At 52.4% G+C, this 17,243-nt stretch overlaps 9 protein-coding genes and 2 non-coding genes across 11 annotated transcripts; 4 read left to right on the top strand and 7 right to left on the bottom strand.

Moving 5' to 3' along the window:
• Positions 1-83: 83 nt before the first annotated feature.
• On the top strand, positions 84-1,652 carry BDV17DRAFT_265001 (NEDD8-conjugating protein UBC12). The gene is made up of 4 exons (XM_073758119.1): positions 84-435; positions 523-613; positions 739-1,028; positions 1,116-1,652. The coding sequence occupies exons 1-4, from the start codon at positions 415-417 to the stop codon at positions 1,266-1,268; spliced, it is 555 nt and encodes a 184-aa protein (XP_073615052.1). The 5' UTR covers positions 84-414; the 3' UTR covers positions 1,269-1,652.
• BDV17DRAFT_264997 (uncharacterized protein) lies at positions 1,642-2,819 on the bottom strand. Its single transcript, XM_073758118.1, has 3 exons — positions 2,797-2,819; positions 2,635-2,677; positions 1,642-2,433 (listed from the first exon to the last, which is right to left on the bottom strand). Exon 3 carries the CDS (start codon positions 2,110-2,112, stop codon positions 1,732-1,734), a length of 381 nt encoding a protein of 126 aa, XP_073615051.1. The 5' UTR covers positions 2,113-2,433; positions 2,635-2,677; positions 2,797-2,819; the 3' UTR covers positions 1,642-1,731.
• BDV17DRAFT_264996 (cytochrome c oxidase subunit VIIa) lies at positions 2,243-2,837 on the bottom strand (the record flags this gene model as incomplete). Its single annotated transcript, XM_073758117.1, has 5 exons — positions 2,799-2,837; positions 2,714-2,718; positions 2,635-2,674; positions 2,398-2,433; positions 2,243-2,324 (listed from the first exon to the last, which is right to left on the bottom strand). Exons 1-5 carry the CDS (start codon positions 2,824-2,826, stop codon positions 2,245-2,247), a joined length of 189 nt encoding a protein of 62 aa, XP_073615050.1. The 5' UTR covers positions 2,827-2,837.
• A 447-nt stretch (positions 2,838-3,284) lies between these two features.
• BDV17DRAFT_282192 (uncharacterized protein) lies at positions 3,285-6,651 on the top strand (the record flags this gene model as incomplete). Its single annotated transcript, XM_073760163.1, has 5 exons — positions 3,285-3,555; positions 3,609-4,378; positions 4,690-4,958; positions 5,298-5,346; positions 5,413-6,651. The coding sequence occupies 5 exons, from the start codon at positions 3,285-3,287 to the stop codon at positions 6,649-6,651; spliced, it is 2,598 nt and encodes an 865-aa protein (XP_073615049.1).
• A 174-nt stretch (positions 6,652-6,825) lies between these two features.
• BDV17DRAFT_291957 (threonine/serine dehydratase) lies at positions 6,826-8,046 on the bottom strand (the record flags this gene model as incomplete). The annotated part of the gene is made up of 2 exons (XM_073762260.1): positions 6,826-7,646; positions 7,725-8,046. The coding sequence occupies 2 exons, from the start codon at positions 8,044-8,046 to the stop codon at positions 6,826-6,828; spliced, it is 1,143 nt and encodes a 380-aa protein (XP_073615048.1).
• A 165-nt stretch (positions 8,047-8,211) lies between these two features.
• Positions 8,212-9,585, bottom strand: BDV17DRAFT_264985 (Ketol-acid reductoisomerase). The gene has a single exon (XM_073758116.1). The coding sequence runs from the start codon at positions 9,515-9,517 to the stop codon at positions 8,315-8,317; it is 1,203 nt and encodes a 400-aa protein (XP_073615047.1). The 5' UTR covers positions 9,518-9,585; the 3' UTR covers positions 8,212-8,314.
• Positions 9,586-10,205: 620 nt separating this feature from the next.
• Positions 10,206-12,903, top strand: BDV17DRAFT_102127 (isochorismatase family protein family). The gene has a single exon (XM_073753706.1). The coding sequence runs from the start codon at positions 10,296-10,298 to the stop codon at positions 12,735-12,737; it is 2,442 nt and encodes an 813-aa protein (XP_073615046.1). The 5' UTR covers positions 10,206-10,295; the 3' UTR covers positions 12,738-12,903.
• BDV17DRAFT_298720 (rhamnogalacturonan acetylesterase RgaE) lies at positions 12,845-13,775 on the bottom strand (the record flags this gene model as incomplete). Its single annotated transcript, XM_073763739.1, has 2 exons — positions 12,845-13,590; positions 13,670-13,775. The coding sequence occupies 2 exons, from the start codon at positions 13,773-13,775 to the stop codon at positions 12,953-12,955; spliced, it is 744 nt and encodes a 247-aa protein (XP_073615045.1). The 3' UTR covers positions 12,845-12,952.
• A 1,354-nt stretch (positions 13,776-15,129) lies between these two features.
• Positions 15,130-15,210, top strand: BDV17DRAFT_t89. The gene has a single exon. It is a non-coding gene; the product is annotated as a tRNA-Ser (tRNA).
• BDV17DRAFT_264983 (enoyl-CoA hydratase/isomerase family protein) lies at positions 15,172-16,590 on the bottom strand. Its single transcript, XM_073758115.1, has 3 exons — positions 16,264-16,590; positions 15,562-16,193; positions 15,172-15,449 (listed from the first exon to the last, which is right to left on the bottom strand). The coding sequence occupies exons 1-3, from the start codon at positions 16,368-16,370 to the stop codon at positions 15,340-15,342; spliced, it is 849 nt and encodes a 282-aa protein (XP_073615044.1). The 5' UTR covers positions 16,371-16,590; the 3' UTR covers positions 15,172-15,339.
• Positions 16,591-16,845: 255 nt separating this feature from the next.
• On the bottom strand, positions 16,846-16,926 carry BDV17DRAFT_t88. Its single transcript has one exon. It is a non-coding gene; the product is annotated as a tRNA-Ser (tRNA).
• Positions 16,927-17,243: the final 317 nt, after the last annotated feature.

Below are 17,243 nucleotides of genomic sequence, written 5' to 3'. Positions count from 1 at the left end.
TCCGTACTAAGACTACTTCGTCTGTAGATGCTCTGGGCTCTGCCCATCAGACTAGGTAGCAGGCGGAATCCAGGCCTGTTTGCATGGCGTCACGCTACGGCTCCACCCGCGTTCTCATCCAGCTGAAAGTTTAGCCTGCCTCTTCACTTTGTCTTTTTTGAACTTTTTTGAGCTTCTGGTTTTCTCTTCACACTCTCACTTTCTACCTTCCACTGTCGCTATCTCCGTGGTTCCTGCGATTGTGGACTCCAACTTTGGTGGCAGAGGAACCTAATCGCGCCAGACCCCACTCAACCTACACTTCCCCTCCATATCAGAGCCGCCGCAGCCTTGAAGTCCAAGTTCACCTCCGCAACGCCAGTTCCCTCTTCATATCGGTTCCTGTGACGGTGCGCTACCGGTTAACTATCCATCATGCTTAAAATCTGGTCTATGGTTCGTCTCCTTTCCTCACCGGACTAAGCGCGTGACGTGACTGTCAAACTGGACCTCCATCTGGCTAACCACCGGCATCTCAAACAGAAACAGCAGCAGCAGCAAGCTGAAAATGCCGAAGGCGCTGCAGGAAAGAAGAAGAAGAAGGTCACGGCCGCACAGCTACGTGTCCAGCGAGGTCCGTCTGCTGTCCATCTCCCGCTCGCTCCCTGTCAACCATCCCATCCCATACCATGCCATGACGTCCTATCCACCCTGGCTACCCATCACTAACTCCTTGCCTACACTATATCCTACATCCAGATCTCCAAGAACTAACCCTCGGCTCAACAATGAAAATGTCTTTCCCGAACCCCGACGACATCCTAAACTTCACGTTGACGATCGAGCCCGACGAGGGCATGTACAAGGGCGGCTCGTTCGTTTTCACCTTCGCTGTGAACCAGAACTTCCCGCATGACCCGCCCAAAGTGAAATGCACGCAGAAGATCTACCACCCGAATATTGATCTGGAGGGGAATGTTTGTCTTAATATTCTTAGGGAAGACTGGAAGCCCGTGCTTAATTTGAATGCTGTTGTTGTTGGGATGCAGGTTTGTCGTCTTGTTTTCTTTACCTTGCTTGTTCTTAAGTGGATTGTGGGTGGATGAGGGTTATGCTGATGCGTTCGGGTATAATAGTTCCTATTCCTTGAACCGAATGCCTCCGATCCGCTGAATAAGGAAGCTGCGGAGGATCTACGACAGAACAGGGACTTGTTTAAGCGCAATGTCCGGAATTCGATGGCCGGTGGAAACGTCCGGAGTGTCTCGTTCGATAAGGTGCTCCGATAAGGGTGGGTGCAGCTTTATTGAAGTTGTCATTTCGGCCGTCGTGTATCATGATACGAGACAGACGGACCGGGATGTTCGATGTCATGAACGGACAGATATCGGCAAAGGCACGTGGAAATGAAAGCAGGGCAGAGCAGACCACTGCCTAGGAGATTCGAGATTCGATGCAAAGACACTCGCGTTCATGGCACGGCGCTATGAATGGGCATCTTGTGCTCGAGATGAACGTGATGAAACAGAATGGGGAAGGGGGCGATTTGACTTATCTCGTGGGCATTTAACTCGCGATTACGGTATTATGCCTACTACCTGATGAATTACTTTAGCGACTGGATAGATTCCCTGATGAACATGAATATGAATTGAACTGTTATTTACTTCTTGCTGGTGTTTCCATTTTCTTGTCTTCGTCTGGATTATCAGAGCTGTGAAGGCGCTCTATAGTGACTGTCTTCGTGGTTTATCAAGAGCGACTGTATGCACCGAGGTATTGAGCATCACTCATATGTGGGATTGCATACGGTACGTCCACTACATGTGCACCTACAGATCGCGGAGTACAACACAATGGCAGTCCAGAGCACAAGTGCATTGTATATATACAGCTAACGCAGGAACAAAGGAAACCAGTGCATGGGCAGATGGATAGATAGTCTAACATTTCTTTCTCTTTCCCTTCGATATCCGTGACTCCACAATAACGAAACTCTATCAGACAAGAGACCTCTGTTCGATTCGGACAACTCAGGAGGAAAACGAGATGTATTGTACAACCAAGCAAAGACAGAAGAGGACGAGACGAAAAAGTCAGGGTATATGTATGTGTCATCCTGCCTTGCTTCATCTCCTGAGCGGATCTTATTGGCTTGACTGCTGGGTATAGATTTCGAAACGAATAGTGCGCATCGTGAATATCTATATCGCTGGGATCGGTCGCTTGGCTAATTGAGAGATTCGAGGATCATGACGGGAGCGTTTATGCCTGGCCGGCGGCGCGCTCCTGCTCGAGGCGGTTGTAGTAGTTGTCACGGGCGCGGACGCGGGGGAGATGGTAGCCTGTTGAACAAATAGACATATTAATGTCTGTGATTCGACAACTATAGGCTGGATTGGGTTGATGTCAACTTACCATACCACCAGAGGTAACCGAAGGTGGTGCCGAAGCCTGTAAAAAGAAAGAAATTAGCCGATACTCGTCGCGGAAATCGCAAGTTTTGTGGATAGAATGTTTATCAAGACGAGCAAAGCCAATTGATAGCTTGGGAATCCTCGCGTTAAAGGCCCAATACGATGGTGCTCGCAAGCTTGTATCGAGGGTCGTTCCGAGCGTGGGCTGATGGGATCGGGTCGGTAAGTATAGACTCACCGAAAGCGGTACTCAGGTCAAGGACTAGGTTGCGGCGGAGCATCTGTACAGTAAAAATGTTAGTCCATCGAGCTCTAGCAATTCCTCTCAACCCAAACGCAGCTGGAGGTGGAGGTATCATGTCACATCACAGCAAAGAGGTGTGTGGGGATGGCAACGTACGCCGGTGATGGGAGCGATAGCGGAAGCCATTGCGACGTATTTATGGTAGGAACTGACGAGACGAGTCTATTCCAATTGAAGCAGCAGAGAATATATCTGCTTTGCGGGTGGTGGTGAGGTGCGAGGAGAAGGAAGTGGTGATGTTGGACGTCAAACCGAGTGAAGCTTTCCGGTTCGGCGCGGTACAGTAAGCGACCGCTTTGAGTGGCCTGATTCTTTGCGGCTATCAGAGGGCGCTTGACACCAGGTTTTCTATGATAATGAGCGTTTATGAGAGATACCTCATTTGTACCTCACTATTCCTTACTATCTCAAATGGATTAACAACAGCCGAATTCCTTCTTAAACCCTGCTTCTTCAACCCGAGCCACTTCAGGCAGCTATTTTATGATGCCTCAGGCCATAATCACGTGAAGCTACACGATCTGCCGCCTCATCATCGCGGCCGACATCGAAGCCATTCATCTCACCTCCAGCCTCACCCCGCAATGGCGCCCTCGAATCCGCCCGTCAAACGGTCATCCTCGTCACTCTCTGATAACCCGACCGTCCCTGACGCCAAGCGCATCAAGCGCCCTTACCACCACCGCCATCGTTTACATGAACCCGTTACCACGAACTTGCCGGAGCCTGCTATCGCCGACGATGCTTACGTCGACCAGGTCATGAGTCGCATTATCGGCCAGTCATTACACAGCTCTGGCTTTGATATTGCGGATCCTCTGGCTGTGGAGAGTTTCCGCGACGTCGCAGAGGAGTGTATGTTTACATCTGGGTATCACCAGGAAGCATTGTTGACACGAGTACGTTAGATCTTCTACGATTAGCATCATACGTGCGCGCATCTATGCTCTCGAGCCGACGCCTTCAACCTATTCCTCACGATTTTGAATACGCTTTGAAGCGCCACTCCTTGCCTGTCGATTCCCTCGTTCCCTACCTACAAACGCCGCGGAAGGTCGAACCCATTCCTACCCAGCTCCCTAGCCCGCCGCCGGAGGAGGATGATGATTTTAAGATACTACCTTCCCTCGAGCCGGAGCTCGACGGTGAAGATGACCGTGCTAGAAGCTCGTACATCCCGAAACATTTTCCTGGGTTCCCGAGCAAACATACCTACCGCCATACACCGGTTTTCACCGAGCGAGAGCGAGATCCGCGTAAGATTCGCGAGCGTGCGACGGATGATGGAAGACATGGAGAGGAAGCGCTGCGAAAGCTAGCGCGGGCGGCATTCAAGGACAATCAGCCTGGTTCTGGGGGCCGTGAAAAGAAGCAGTGGGGTCGGAAGGCGGAGACTTTCGAGAGCATGTTTGAGAAGACAGTGAAAGGGCTGGCTAAAAAGGCATCAAATCCTCCGGCCGCTGGCAGCTCTAATGCGATGGACATCGATTCCAGTACCGCTGCCGAGAGTGAAGCGCGGCCGGGGAGAAACAAAGGTCTGGCTGGCATGGAACTACCGCCCATTATCAATTGTGAAAGGGACTTCTGGCGGCGCAATGCGGTGTCGGGAAGGCAAAGACCGGAGGAGAAGTCAAATGGCACAAAGCATACCCCAGACATATCACGAGTTGAGAGCTGGGTAAGCGCTGGATAATCGGTTTTGCCACGAGAAGCATCTTCACGGCGTCGGCGTTTCGCATTCCTCCTTGTTTATAGCATCATTCAAAAAGATACCCATTTGAAATATTATTGAGATTGCTATATAATCGCTTAATGTTCCGTTTCCCTGAACAGCACCCAAACTCCGTGTATGCCACATATTCCTAATGTATACCGAAATCAAGCCTTGAATCTCGCATCCTCTTCCGCTTGCCGAATAGGTTCCCACGAAGTCGTCTCGACCGTCAATCCATTCGCGCATCTAAGAACGAAAACCCCATCCATTGTCAGCAATCCAATCCCAATCCTTTAGGCAAATCAGCCAGCCCAGAAATCTCACCTTCTAAACAACCGCACAACCTCCCGACAAACCACAGTCCCCGGCTGCGGAACCCCTCCCTGCGGCGGATTACACGAGTACTGGACCATTTCCATCAACTTGCATTTATCCAGCTCGACAGGGCCGCCTTTGCGCCGCTTTTCTTGGAAGTTCCGCGTGACGATGTTGACGTGCTCTGGGAGTTTTTCGGCGTGGAACATCGGGACGAGGGGGGCCATTTGTCGTTCAATAAAGACGGAGAGTGGACGCGAGTTTGAGGTGTAGAAACGTTCTGTCTGTAAGGTAATTGAGCTGTGTCTAGATGTCTGATGTTGTCTTAGTGGAGGGAGCTTGAGGCTTGGGTGGCGCGAGCGGAACAAATTGTCGGAGGTAGCGATGCCGCCGATGCGATGCGACTCCGTCCATCATAATCATCGTCCGACCGACTTCGGCTACCGTCTGAGCTAAACGTCACCAGTAGCCATGGGCCTTGATATATGGGCTGTCGCTGATTGACTCACTTGCCGAATGTTTTTGAGGTGACATGAAGTCAATGGTGCCCTGAACAAATGGCCGCTAGTTTCGGGGAGAAACTGCTACTAGAAGTGCACGAGGAAGGCTTGGACGAGGTATTTACATTCGCTAATCCATATAGTATGGTTTGAATGGCATAGAGATATTAACGCACATATTAGTTGCTACACGACTTGAGAGTCCTACATGGCGCAAACTCAGAAAGTCCCAGACCCGGTTTGCGCATTACACCCATCGACGAGCTCCTAGAGCTATTTGGACGACCTCCTCAGCATCAGTATAACCACCCGGGTGATGAGGATGCTGCTGCTGGCGATCAGACTGATCCTGCGTCTGCGGTAGAGTATGGCCCAACGCAATCCGAGGTGCCCGCTCAGCCAGCACCTCAAAGCCGACCACATCCGGTCCTAGAAATCTCCAGCACTTCCTCTGCGGCTGGGAAGACCCAGGTGCTATATCATCTCTGTGCGCTGGCGGTACTGCCAGCGGAATTCAATGGCGTTTTGCTGGACGGCTTCGACTCCGCCGTCGTTTTCATTGACGCCGACGGACGCTTCGACGCTGAGCGTCTACGGGCCGTCGCCCGCGGAATTGTCCAGAGTACGCTTCAGAATCAGACGGGAGCTAAGGATCCGCCGAATGCAGCCATCAAAGCTATGATTGCGGAATCTCTACAGCACGTCCACGTCTTCCGACCCCAGTCGTCGCTGTCACTTCTCGCCACGCTGCAATCGCTTGATACATACCTACTCAATACCTCCCGGCATGTCTCAACCAACCGCGCTCTCAAAGCTATATCCATCGACAGTGCAACGGCCTTCTTATGGCAAGACAAACTCCAAGAAGAAATCGCCCGCACCGAGGACATCGGAAGGTCCGCCGCCGAAACAGAACGCTCGCGCCGCGAGAAGGAGAGCTTCCACATCGCTGATCTATACGCTGATCTCGTTGGTGCCTTGAAGCGCCTTCAGCATATCTTCGACTGCGCTGTTATATATACCGCTACCGCTTCCTTCTTCGGTGGAAGGGCAACTGAAAACCAAAACCAAAACACACCCGCCCCGTACGGCTACGGCTACGGCTCGTATAATCCGCACGACACCGCATTGAGGGGCCCATCCTTCCGGACCCCATTGCCGCCTCCTTGGGGGTTATTCCCGACTCTGCGTCTTGTGCTTCAGCGGGACGTCGTTCGTCCCTTTCCGCCTGGTGTTACTGTTCTCGAGGCGCGGAGGAATGCGCCTATGCGGCAGGAGGTCGTTATGAGGGGGAAGTTTTCGGGGTCGGTGAATGGGTGGGGACGGGAGGGTTGGACGAGGACGGTACTGGAGGAGTTGAAGAGGCGTGGGGGTGGGGGGTTTGGGGTTAGGATTGGGAGGGAGGGGGTTTTCTTTGATTGAGCTAGCAGCTGTCTCTGCCGATAGCTATCGGGGTGCGAGTATTCCAGTGGCGCTCTCTAATTGACATATCCTAGGTCTGGGGAAATACTCTAGCCATCAATGGGTGTTAGTATATGATCTATAACTATACGCGGCTCTTGTATGCAGATATCCAAACATCAAGTCTAATCTAGTCTACGAACTAAACAACTTCCCAATAGCCTCAACAGTGGTATTCCCCCCCGAGAACACAATCCCAATATCCCACCCCTCCGTTCCCCCCTCCGCCTCAACTCTATGCCGAAACTCCTCATTGAACAAACAAACCGCCAACCCGACAACAGCACTCGGCTCAACAACAACCTTCATCCGTTCTAGCACAAGCCGCATGGTGGCCTTGATCTGCTCCTCTGTCACGGAGTACACACCGGCGACTTTGCTCTTGTCCGAGATGATTTCCCAGTTGAGGATGCCCACGGGTGTGCGCAGGCCATCGGCTATGGTTAACGTCTTGACGGCCTCAACCCTCACGCCAGACTCAAGGCCGCGTCGACAATCGTCCGCGCCTTCAAAGGAGGGTTCGGCACCGAAGACCCGCGTCGTCTTATCGCTGAAGAACGTCGCAACGCCGCTATTCAGCCCGCCTCCTCCCACCGGCGTGATGACCGCATCTAAGACTAATTTTCCCCTCTTCTCATTCCCATATCCATGTACACTCAACCCCGAATCCCCACACAAAAGCTCCTTATACTGTCTCTCAATCTCAATCCCAACAGTCCCCTGCCCGCAAATAATATCGAAGTCGTCATACGGCGGGACGAGGATCGCGCCCGTACGAGCTTGGACTTCAGCGACGACAGTTTCGCGCTCGACGCTCGTCGAGCCGCTGAAGAGGACTTCTGCGCCGTAGGACTGTGTCCCTGCGATCTTGGAGGGCGTGCTGATTTTCGGCATCACGATGTATGCGGGGATGTGTAGGGTTGAGGAGGCGAGGGAGAGGGCTTGTGCGTGGTTTCCTATACCAAACAACTAGTTAGCTTTATAGAGTTGCAACAGTAGATAAATTGGGAGGGAAAGGCGAGGATAAAAAAAACCAGAACTATGCGTAACAACCCCCCTCCGTCTCACCTCCCCCTCCCCCTCCCGCTCAATCAACCGAAGAAGGGCATGAAATGCCCCCCGGACCTTAAACGCCCCGATACGCTGGAGGTTCTCGCACTTGAAGAAGAAGTTTATCTTGGGATTAGCTGGGGTCTGGCCCTCGTATGATGTACCGATCAAGGACTCGGGGGTTTGCGGGGTTGAGGCGAGGGCGTTGAGGGTTCGGTTTGTTAATAGTGGGGTTGTGTGGACGTGGGATCTTATCAGCTCTTGGGCGGAGTGGATTGAGGAAGGGGTTGGGAGGGTTATTGTCATTTTGGCGATAAAATTGGACTTGATGGTTGTGTGGTGAAGAGGGTGTGAGGAAGGGAAAGATGATGGTGTGCCAAGTTGATAAGGAAGTTGGGAGTCGTTCTATCTCCGCAGGATCGGAGTTGATGTAAGTATCTAGTGTCTACTGTCGATTGCTCGAGGAGAAAGTGAAATTGAAATTTCCAATGCTCATATTGGTATTATTAAACAATAAAAGAAGTCATGGTACATTCGTAACTTTTCCCAACCCAGGTTTGTACATCGCATTAAATTATTTCTGGTTCTCGGGACGGAGGGAGCGGACAGCCTTTCCAGCGCGCCAGATCTCGAGATCACGGATGTCCTGCATCTCCTTCTCGTACTTCTCGCGGTAGTCCTTCTGGGAGTTGTAGTCCAGAGAGCGCTGGGTCTCGGTGCCGTCGCGCACGCTGTCGTAGAGCTCGTTGAAGAGGGGCTTGAGGTTGTCCTTGAAGCGGCTGGACCAGTCGATGGCACCGCGGCGGGCGGTCGTGGAGCAGGCAGCGTACATCCAGTCCATGCCGTTGCCACCGATCAGAGGGTAGAGAGACTGGGTGGCCTCCTCGACGGTCTCGTTGAAAGCCTCGGAGGGGCTATGGCCGCGCTCACGGAGGACCTCGTACTGAGCAAGGAACATACCGTGGATACCACCCATGAGACAGCCACGCTCACCGTAGAGGTCAGAGTAGACCTCCTTCTCGAAGGTGGTCTCGTAGAGGTAGCCGGAACCGACGGCGACACCCATGGCGATGGCCTTCTCCTTGGCCTGACCGGTGACGTCCTGGTAGACGGCGATGGAAGAGTTGATACCACGGCCCTCACGGAAGAGTGTGCGGACAGTGCGGCCAGAGCCCTTGGGAGCGACGAGGATGACGTCGACATCCTTGGGGACCTCGACCTTGGTCTTCTCCTTGAAAACGGGGGAGAAACCGTGGGAGAAGTAGAGGGTCTTGCCCTTGGTGATGAGGGGCTTGAGAGTGGGCCAGGTCTCGGACTGAGCGGCATCGGAAAGCAGGTTCATGATAACGGTACCCTTCTCAACAGCCTCGGTGACGTCGAACAGGTTCTTGCCGGGGACCCAGCCGTCCTGGACAGCCTCCTTCCAGGAAGCACCGTTCTTGCGGACACCAACAATGACATTGAGACCCTGGTCACGCAGGTTCAGGCCCTGACCGTGACCCTGAGAACCGTAACCGATGAGGGCAAGAGTGTCGTTCTTGAAGTATTCCTGGAGCTTCTCACGAGGCCAGTCGGAGCGCTCGTAGACGGTCTCTTGTGAGTCGGCGAAGGTAATGTTCTTGACACCACGGACGGGGACGAAGGGAGTGGCAACACGGGGAGCGGCATTGGCAGCAACCCTGGCGAGAGAGGGCCGGGGGAGGGCGGCGGAGACGACAGACCGGGGAGCAGCAACACGGGCCGCACGGAGGGCACGGGGGAGACCACGGGAAGCCATTGTGAAGGAATTGAGTGAGAGGAGGGGAGATTGGAGGGATTGAGGAGGATTGAAATTGCAAGAGGATGATAGAAAAGAAGAAAAAGTCGTGACTCAAGGGACGGCGACCGAAGCTTATAAAGTCGTTGCTGGGGAAGGTCCAGTTGCCGGGGATCCACGTGACTCGGAGTTGAGCTGTGACTCCCCGGCGACTGGGGCCGATGTCGGTCCGCCTTTTGGGTCCGGAGTCGTCATCCAGCTCCGATCAACAAACTCAATCTAAGCTTCGATGGGGCTGGAGGTCTACCCTGTAGTTCTGGAGATAGCATACAGGACAAATTTCTTGTGTAAACACCACCAGCAATTGGTCCAGCGTTCCCCATATTTTCGGCACTCGTTGCTGAATTGCTGCCTCTGTGCGGGCCCCCGCTGTGTGCCTGAATCCTGAGGTGTCAGTTTTATGTTTAAGGTGCCACCGCAAAGGTACTCCGTACTCTGTTCTGGAGGTGTCGTGCAGTGCAGTATCGGATCAGAAGTACGGCGCCTCAAAGTACGCCCACTACTCAAGCGCGTAAGCCGACTTTGGCTTCCGCATCGCAGGATTTCCAGCCCACTTTAATCTTCAAGGCCACACTGCAGCTGCCCTGGACACTCGTCGCAATACTTTTCCGACCTTTTGATCCCCAAAGAGCTCGTGTCCATGGAGTAGCGCTTCTTTTATTTGTCACATTTTTTCAATCCTCTCCCATTTCTTGAAACCTCCTTCTTCTTCTATCTCTACCATGTGCAGCTACATAAGATGAATTTCCTCGCCGCCTTCGGTGATCTGCCGCAAATCCAGACCCGGAAAGCACTTCTCTTGGTCGACTTCCAGAATGACTTTGTTCGTCCAAATGGCGCCCTGCACGTGCCGAATACGACGGAAATCGTCGAGCTGCTTCCACCACTTGCCAACGCATTCCGCCGCTCGGGCGATGTCATCTGGGTGCGCTCGTATTATGAGTCACGGCAACCGCTGCTCAGCGCCGATGGTCAAGACTTCGTTGTTATCAATCGCGCCGAGGACGCAATCAGGAAGCAGTCAACAGATCCCGAGACCGAAAGTCCAGTGCATGGAGAGGCTTTTCTTTCGAGCAAGACTCCGAGTTGCTGTCTACCTCAGACCACTGGCGCGCAGTTCCCCGCCCCGCTACTAGCCGCTATCGACGCCAACTCGGACATCCTGATAGAGAAATCAGAGTACTCCGCCTTATCATCTCCGGAGCTAGTCCTCTCTTTACGTACTCGCTTCATAACCGAACTATATCTCTGCGGCTCTCTCTCGAACGCCTCGATTTATGCTACCGCGCTTGACGCCGTTCGTCACGGGTTTTCTCTGTTCCTAGTTGAGGATTGTTTAGGCTTTCGCAATTTCTCCCGTCACGAAGAGGCTATGCGACGCATGGCCGATATCTTTGGAGCCAACGGTATCACGTCACTGGAGCTTTTAGAAGAGCTTGACCGAGAGGAAACTGATCAAATCGCACGCAGCAAGCCCCGGCTAGCACGGGCTGCGCCTTCGTCCGGGATTGGAGGAGATTTAGAGGAATTTGACGTGAAGCTCAATACCGCTGCTACACAGAGCCCCGAGCCCTTCATCAGACGTCAACGACTTGAAGATATCCTGGCCGGAATGTCTGACGACGAGTACGGCCACCTCAAAGAGCTGACTGAACTGACTCGTTCACGGAACCATTCACATTACGTCGACCGGGGTGGGCAGCCCAATCCCTCTGGGCCAGAGGCTAAGCCGGCGCGAGTAAAGGTTCGCCGTAAGCGAAACGAGTCCGACGCATCTCCAACGGAACCGCGACGAGCCAGAAAGTCAAAGCCAACTATGAACATTTGTCGCCCAGGGGATGTCATTGGGGAAGGCGATTCCAGAATTATCCATGACATTGATTTTCCAGAGAATGCCTTTGAGCGCCTTCGCGACGAAGTGGCGTGGCAGAAAATGTACCATATGTCGGGGCAGGTACCCCGTCTCGTTGCTGTCCAAGGGAAACTCACACCGGATGGCTCAATACCAATCTACCGCCATCCAGCAGACGAGTCGCCTCCATTGCAACCATTTTCTTCTACTGTCAACAAAATTCGAAGCACGGTGGAGCGTATTCTAGGACACCCTCTAAACCACGTCCTCATTCAACTCTACCGTGATGGGCAAGATCGAATATCAGATCACTCAGATAAGACTCTTGACGTCGTTCGTGGTTCGTCAATCTGCAATGTCAGCCTCGGCGCTCAGCGTGTCATGATACTCCGTCAGAAGGGCTCGGAGAGTGAAGACGGATCTGGACGACTCACTCAACGAGTTCCCATGCCTCATGAGTCGCTCTTCGTCTTGGGTGAGAAGACAAATGCTCGCTGGCTCCACGGCATAAAGGCTGATAAGCGCCTGGAGTCAGAGAAATCAATCGAGGAGCGTGCCTACGGGGGCCAGAGGATATCGCTCACCTTCCGACACATCGGCACCTTCTTAAACCCAACCGGCGACACGATCTGGGGTCAGGGTGCTGTTTCCAAAACCCAGGGCGAAGCGCATCCTGCAATTCATGGCGATTCGGAAGAAACAGAACGATTAGTGCGCGCTTTTGGGGACGAAAACAGAACTCTAGACTTCGATTGGGATGCCGTGTATGGCAAAGGCTTTGACGTGGTCAATTTTGTTACATGCACTACCACAGATCTGGTCCTAGACGAAGACGAAGTAGCCAATCTGCGGGTTCAGATTGGTTTGAGTGAGAATGGTATCAGGTACAACACCACGAAGCAGTTAGCCGGCGAGACGAAGCTGCCCTTGCACATCGACTCTGACGGAACAAAGACCGCTGGTGATAGAGCGATACTGAATTACCTGGCGCAGCGTCCTACGGATTCAAGCCGACCAGGCACAGAGGTTTTGCGCGGCGGCGACAAATTATCTGACATCGACGACCTTCTTCTGAAATGGCGAGAACATCGCGAAACCAGCCAGGCCGAGTTCGACTCTTTGACCCAGTGGGAAGAAGCTTTATCCGGACAATACTATCTTGGTGGGAGCGCCTTTGCGATTGACGACTGTGCACTCTGGCCCGTATTGAAAGAGATTGTCGAAAAACAAGGGCCATTCTCAGAAAAGACACATCCCAGTCTATCGCAATACTATACCCGAGTCAGCAAGCGCGGCATAGTTAGAGCGATTCTCGAGGAATCTAAATGATTTCGACATGCAACATGCGGCTTGTCTGCTTGATCTATCCCTCCTACGATGAAATGAGACATACGAACCACACAATCATACCGTTAGAGCTGACGACAAGGATTTTTGCTATTTTTCAGGCTCGATTTCAATCAATATACGATTTATTTACATTTCTGTACCCTCTCCTGTCCACATATACATTTCATACCTAGCGATACCCCCAATCAATCTGATCACAAGCATTCACCATCGAAATCCGTCGTCGTCAAGATATCATTCAGCGCAACCCCGCTGCAAACAACAGCCTTCAAGAACGCATCAGCAACAACATCCGACCCGGCATCATTCGTATGAGTGTGGTCATTAGGATAGAAAGAGTTAACCGTGTCCGCCCCCAAAGACTCAAAGATCGCAGCCGTATAAGCCCCATGGTCCACATACTCAACGCCCGCATTCTCGGCCGCAAGCTGTGCATACTCAACAAACCGACTCGCCTCATACACAAACTCCCCAGTTTCCCAGGGGTTATTCGGCGTCTGGCTCGAGATGAGCACATTTGCTCCCTTCTCCACAAACAGCGCCGCGGCGTTCTGCAAGTACGCCGGGAAGGTCAGGACCGTCTCAGCGACGCCGTCGTAGACGGTCTCGCATGTCTCGTCGCCCGTGCCGGGACAGTCGGTGCGCCCGTTGTCTTTGGATAGGGAGCCCCCGTCGTTATGCCCGAACTCGATCACGACGTAGTCGCCGCTCTGCAGGACGTCGGCGATGGCTTGGAAGCGGCCTTCGCGCGTGTAGGAGCGTGCGGACCGGCCGCCGATGGCTTGGTTGGAGACTTCGACGCTGACACTGTCGGCGATGTAGTCGCCCCATCCTGGGGAAGAGTTACTATTAGGTTGGTCCGTCCCAAGGGTAAAGAAAGGGAGAAGGCAGGGTGCAAGATAGGTACGTACCTGGGGTGCTGGATGCCATGGTGGAGTCGCCGGCCAGGTAGATAGTCTGGGCCAGGGCACTGGGGAGGAGGGAAAGAGTAAGGGAGGAAATGGCGATGGACTTCATGGTGAAAGATATACAGCAAACTGCTTTCTGGGTCAAGGGCCTGGTGTTCTCTGGAGACGATGATGATGAAAAAGATACATCTCAACCAAGCGCGAACTCAGCGCTCTTTATATGCCCCGTCTACAGGCCAGCATCACCACCAAGGCTAAACTAAGCACCGACGCTCTTTCCCCTGTTCTCCAGCAGAAGGAGTCCATCGTATACGTGGAACATGTCGTCAGTCTCGGCGTTTGACCACCCGAAGAAGGGTCTATCAGTCAAAATTGTCAAAAATTCACCCGTGGCAGTACTCTAGTCCCAGCATTCAGCAACCCAGTGACCAGTCCCACATCAACTCCGGAGGAGGAGCGTGAAACTACATACTGAAACGGTCACGTCCCGGCCCAGCGGAGCTTTGTTTCATGCACTGCGTTTGGGACCAGTTGACCTTGGCACCTGTCACCTCATGTCATGTTCAGCTTTGACCTTTTGCTGAAGCGAGGCAAGCCCGCAAAGTCCAGAGTCCAGAATCCATGAAGCATGAGTCCATACTGTCACTGCTTGGGCTTCGTCTACATAGACCTTTGCCTTCCGCTGTGGAATTTGCCAAGGTGTAGGGTCTATCAGTGCTTCAGTTGTTGTTATTTATGGAAGCGGGAAGCTGACTGGGCCGTTTTTACAACCCTACTGCTCTGTAAATACTCTACTCTATGGAGAAATACAGGTATCTTCACTATCTTGCAACCTTAAGGGGAAACGCCAGAAGCATCGCACGTAGTAAGCTTAACAACCCACCTAGTAACCCCCGCCCTCACGAGTCATTTCCAGGCATAATTAAATACGCTCTACCAACCTATTTCCCCGCGTCAAACCTGACGAAGATCGTCTGACACGGCGAAACCGTCCACGGATCCACCTATCAGGTAATCCCTTATATATGAATTCTGCGCCTGTGCGCTGGTAAAATACCTAACAATTTAACAAACTTAGCAGCCTCTGTCTAGTTTAGGGACTAGCAAAGTCTGCAGAATTTTATTTCCCCGGATTGAGAAGTTTAGCCGGACTCCATCATGGTTGTGCTGGTGCCCTGGTGGTGGCTGGCAAGATGTAACGCCGCGCCGGGCCAAGGGAGGGAAAAGTTCCTTGGATATTGCTTCGGCTTGCTTGCGTTCTTGGTTGGGATAGTAATGCCCCTGGGTCTGTGCTTTCACTTATGACGTGCTTCGCTTGTGCAAGTTGTCGAAAGGGGCATAATTCCTCTGGGCGACGTCACGATGTAGATGGTGCTTTGACTTCGTTTCGTAGACCTGAGAGGTGGCTGAAAATTTTGGTATATGCTCATGGTGCTTATTAAAATTCATAATTTTCATCATCTGGCAAGATGGCCGAGCGGTTAAGGCGTTAGATTAGAAATCTAATCCCTTCGGGGTCCAGAGTTCGAATCTCTGTCTTGTCGATTCCTTTTTAGGTTTTTTTCTTTTTTTTTTTGACCAAGACCTTCTCGCTATTATTATCATTTTTGGCTGTTCTGCTCCTTCAAACATCTAGTGCCCAAAATATATATAATGATGAACTAGCCAGCGATCTAGAGCTTCTCGAACGTCGGCTTTCGTTTTTGGATACCTGATAGCAGTGCCGACTGCACGTCGCTCGTTTGGAGCGCTGCACTGTTCCAGATCGTTGTGTATCGGAGGCCTAGTTATTGCAAGTATCATGTTAGTCTTATATACAGCGCATTGAGCTTGAAGGAAGGCAGGCCGTCCCGACTCAATGGAGGGAAGGGAAGAAAGGAAAGAACCAAACTCACCATCCTGCACCGTATGATCCCTCGACCAATTCAACAACTCCTTCGTCCCCTGCACCGCAACCGGACTCTTACTCGCCACAAGCCCAGCAAGCTCAATCGCCCCCCCGATAGCCTCCTGCTTAGTCTCAAACACCCGGCTGACAAACCCCACGCGCAGCGCCTCTTCCGCTCCAAATATCCTAGCCGTCAACGCAACATCCTTGACCCAGCCGAAATTCCCTACGATCTTGGGCAGCCGACTCAAAGTGCCCACGTCTGCCGCAAGACCGATATCCACCTCCTTCACTGCGAACCGAGTGTCCTTCGCGCAGAACCGCACATCCGCTGCTGAGGAGAGATCGATTGCCAGCCCGAGCGAGAAGCCGTGCATGGCGACGATAACGGGCTTCTCGCACTTCTCGAGCGTCGAGACGCAATCTTGGAATGAGCCGATCTCGCGGCGCAGGTGTACGGCTTTCCGGGCTGGGTCTGTGCCGCATGACTTTGAGTCAGAGGAAAGGAGGCCCTGCGATGCGGCTTTTACGTCGAGGCCGGCCGTGAATGCCTTTTCGCCCGCGCCGGAGATGATTATTGCGCGGACGGATGGGTCGATGGAGAGTTGGTTTATGAGGGTGCCGAGCTCGAGCCACATACTGGTGCAGATTGACTGGGTGTTAGCATTGCTGTGTTTGACTTGACCTCGGGGTTGTGTGGCGGGCGTACGCTTCGAAGAAGGCATTGAGCTGGTTAGGTCGGTTGATTTCAACGTGCGCGACATATTCTTGGGGGAATGTGAGGTTGAAGTGTTTTGGTGAGTAGTTAGATGCCATGGCTGTTTATATTGCTATCAGCTTGGGTTTGAAAGTTGATGTTGTTGCGACACCGTAAATATATCAGGACAGCAGCCAAACAGCTGAACCTCGGCTAGACCAAAGGTAGACTGGAGGCTAGGTATACAGGATGTCGACGCCGTGGAAGCGATAGCGAGGTTGGATGAACATATGCAGCAGAAATAAAAAAAAATAAAAAAATAAAAAAAAATAAAAAAAAGTCGTGCATAGTTGTTTCTGCTCAGGACGACCGTAAAGCTAAGGTACTCATGGATGAGGCCTTGTGCGGAGATGGTCGTGCGGGGAGCTCACGTGAAGCCGAGATGGGCTTCACGTGCCTCGGCTCAAGTCGCCAGCTGCTTTTCATGATTCACTGCCAGCGAGGAATTATTAAAAGAAAACCTGGTGGACAGCACAGCGAAGCTCGGCTTACTGTGGTGTATTGGCAGCATGCGGGGACATAAACCAAAAAAATCGACAAGACAGAGATTCGAACTCTGGACCCCGAAGGGATTAGATTTCTAATCTAACGCCTTAACCGCTCGGCCATCTTGCCCAGTAGATGTTATTGCTTGTTAGATATAACATTATATTCCAAATGCAAAGAAGCACACATTCGAATACGAACCGGGGGCCGTCTCCAAGGATTGTTAAGGACAGAGTCCTGTTTTTGCTCGATTTACCATGGAAGTGAGTTAGAAGAGCGGAGAGCTTACTTATCGGATTAATAAAAAGTGGCTCCGCGTATACAGTTTAGATGTCGAACGTGATAGTTGTCGCAATCGGACTTGATATATATCTGGCCGGAGATACACCCATCTATGCATGATTCTCGTTCTATTCTCCAGGCTGCATCAGAATAGCCAGTCAATG

The sequence above is a fragment of the Aspergillus undulatus genome (genome assembly GCF_047715775.1).
Source record: "Aspergillus undulatus strain CBS 261.88 unplaced genomic scaffold BDV17scaffold_28, whole genome shotgun sequence".
NCBI classification, from domain to species: domain Eukaryota; kingdom Fungi; phylum Ascomycota; class Eurotiomycetes; order Eurotiales; family Aspergillaceae; genus Aspergillus; species Aspergillus undulatus.
The sequence above is the reverse complement of the archived record's forward strand: the minus strand, read 5'-3'. Positions and strand labels throughout refer to the sequence as shown.

What these genes read in the sequence shown, in the direction of transcription:
- BDV17DRAFT_264985 (XM_073758116.1), bottom strand. Translation starts at nt 9,517, where the DNA reads ATGGCTTCCCGTGGTCTCCCCCGTGCCCTCCGTGCGGCCCGTGTTGCT.
- BDV17DRAFT_264983 (XM_073758115.1), bottom strand. Translation starts at nt 16,370, where the DNA reads ATGGCATCTAACTACTCACCAAAACACTTCAACCTCACATTCCCCCAA. An exon ending in CTCAATGCCTTCTTCGAAGC is followed by an intron (nt 16,194 to 16,263) that starts GTACGCCCGCCA and finishes AATCTGCACCAG; the next exon opens with TATGTGGCTCGAGCTCGGCA. An exon ending in GGATCATACGGTGCAGGATG is followed by an intron (nt 15,450 to 15,561) that starts GTGAGTTTGGTT and finishes TGCAATAACTAG; the next exon opens with GCCTCCGATACACAACGATC.
- BDV17DRAFT_264997 (XM_073758118.1), bottom strand. Translation starts at nt 2,112, where the DNA reads ATGAAGCAAGGCAGGATGACACATACATATACCCTGACTTTTTCGTCT.
- BDV17DRAFT_265001 (XM_073758119.1), top strand. Translation starts at nt 415, where the DNA reads ATGCTTAAAATCTGGTCTATG. An exon ending in TGCTTAAAATCTGGTCTATG is followed by an intron (nt 436 to 522) that starts GTTCGTCTCCTT and finishes CATCTCAAACAG; the next exon opens with AAACAGCAGCAGCAGCAAGC. An exon ending in ACAGCTACGTGTCCAGCGAG is followed by an intron (nt 614 to 738) that starts GTCCGTCTGCTG and finishes TCCTACATCCAG; the next exon opens with ATCTCCAAGAACTAACCCTC.
- BDV17DRAFT_102127 (XM_073753706.1), top strand. Translation starts at nt 10,296, where the DNA reads ATGAATTTCCTCGCCGCCTTCGGTGATCTGCCGCAAATCCAGACCCGG.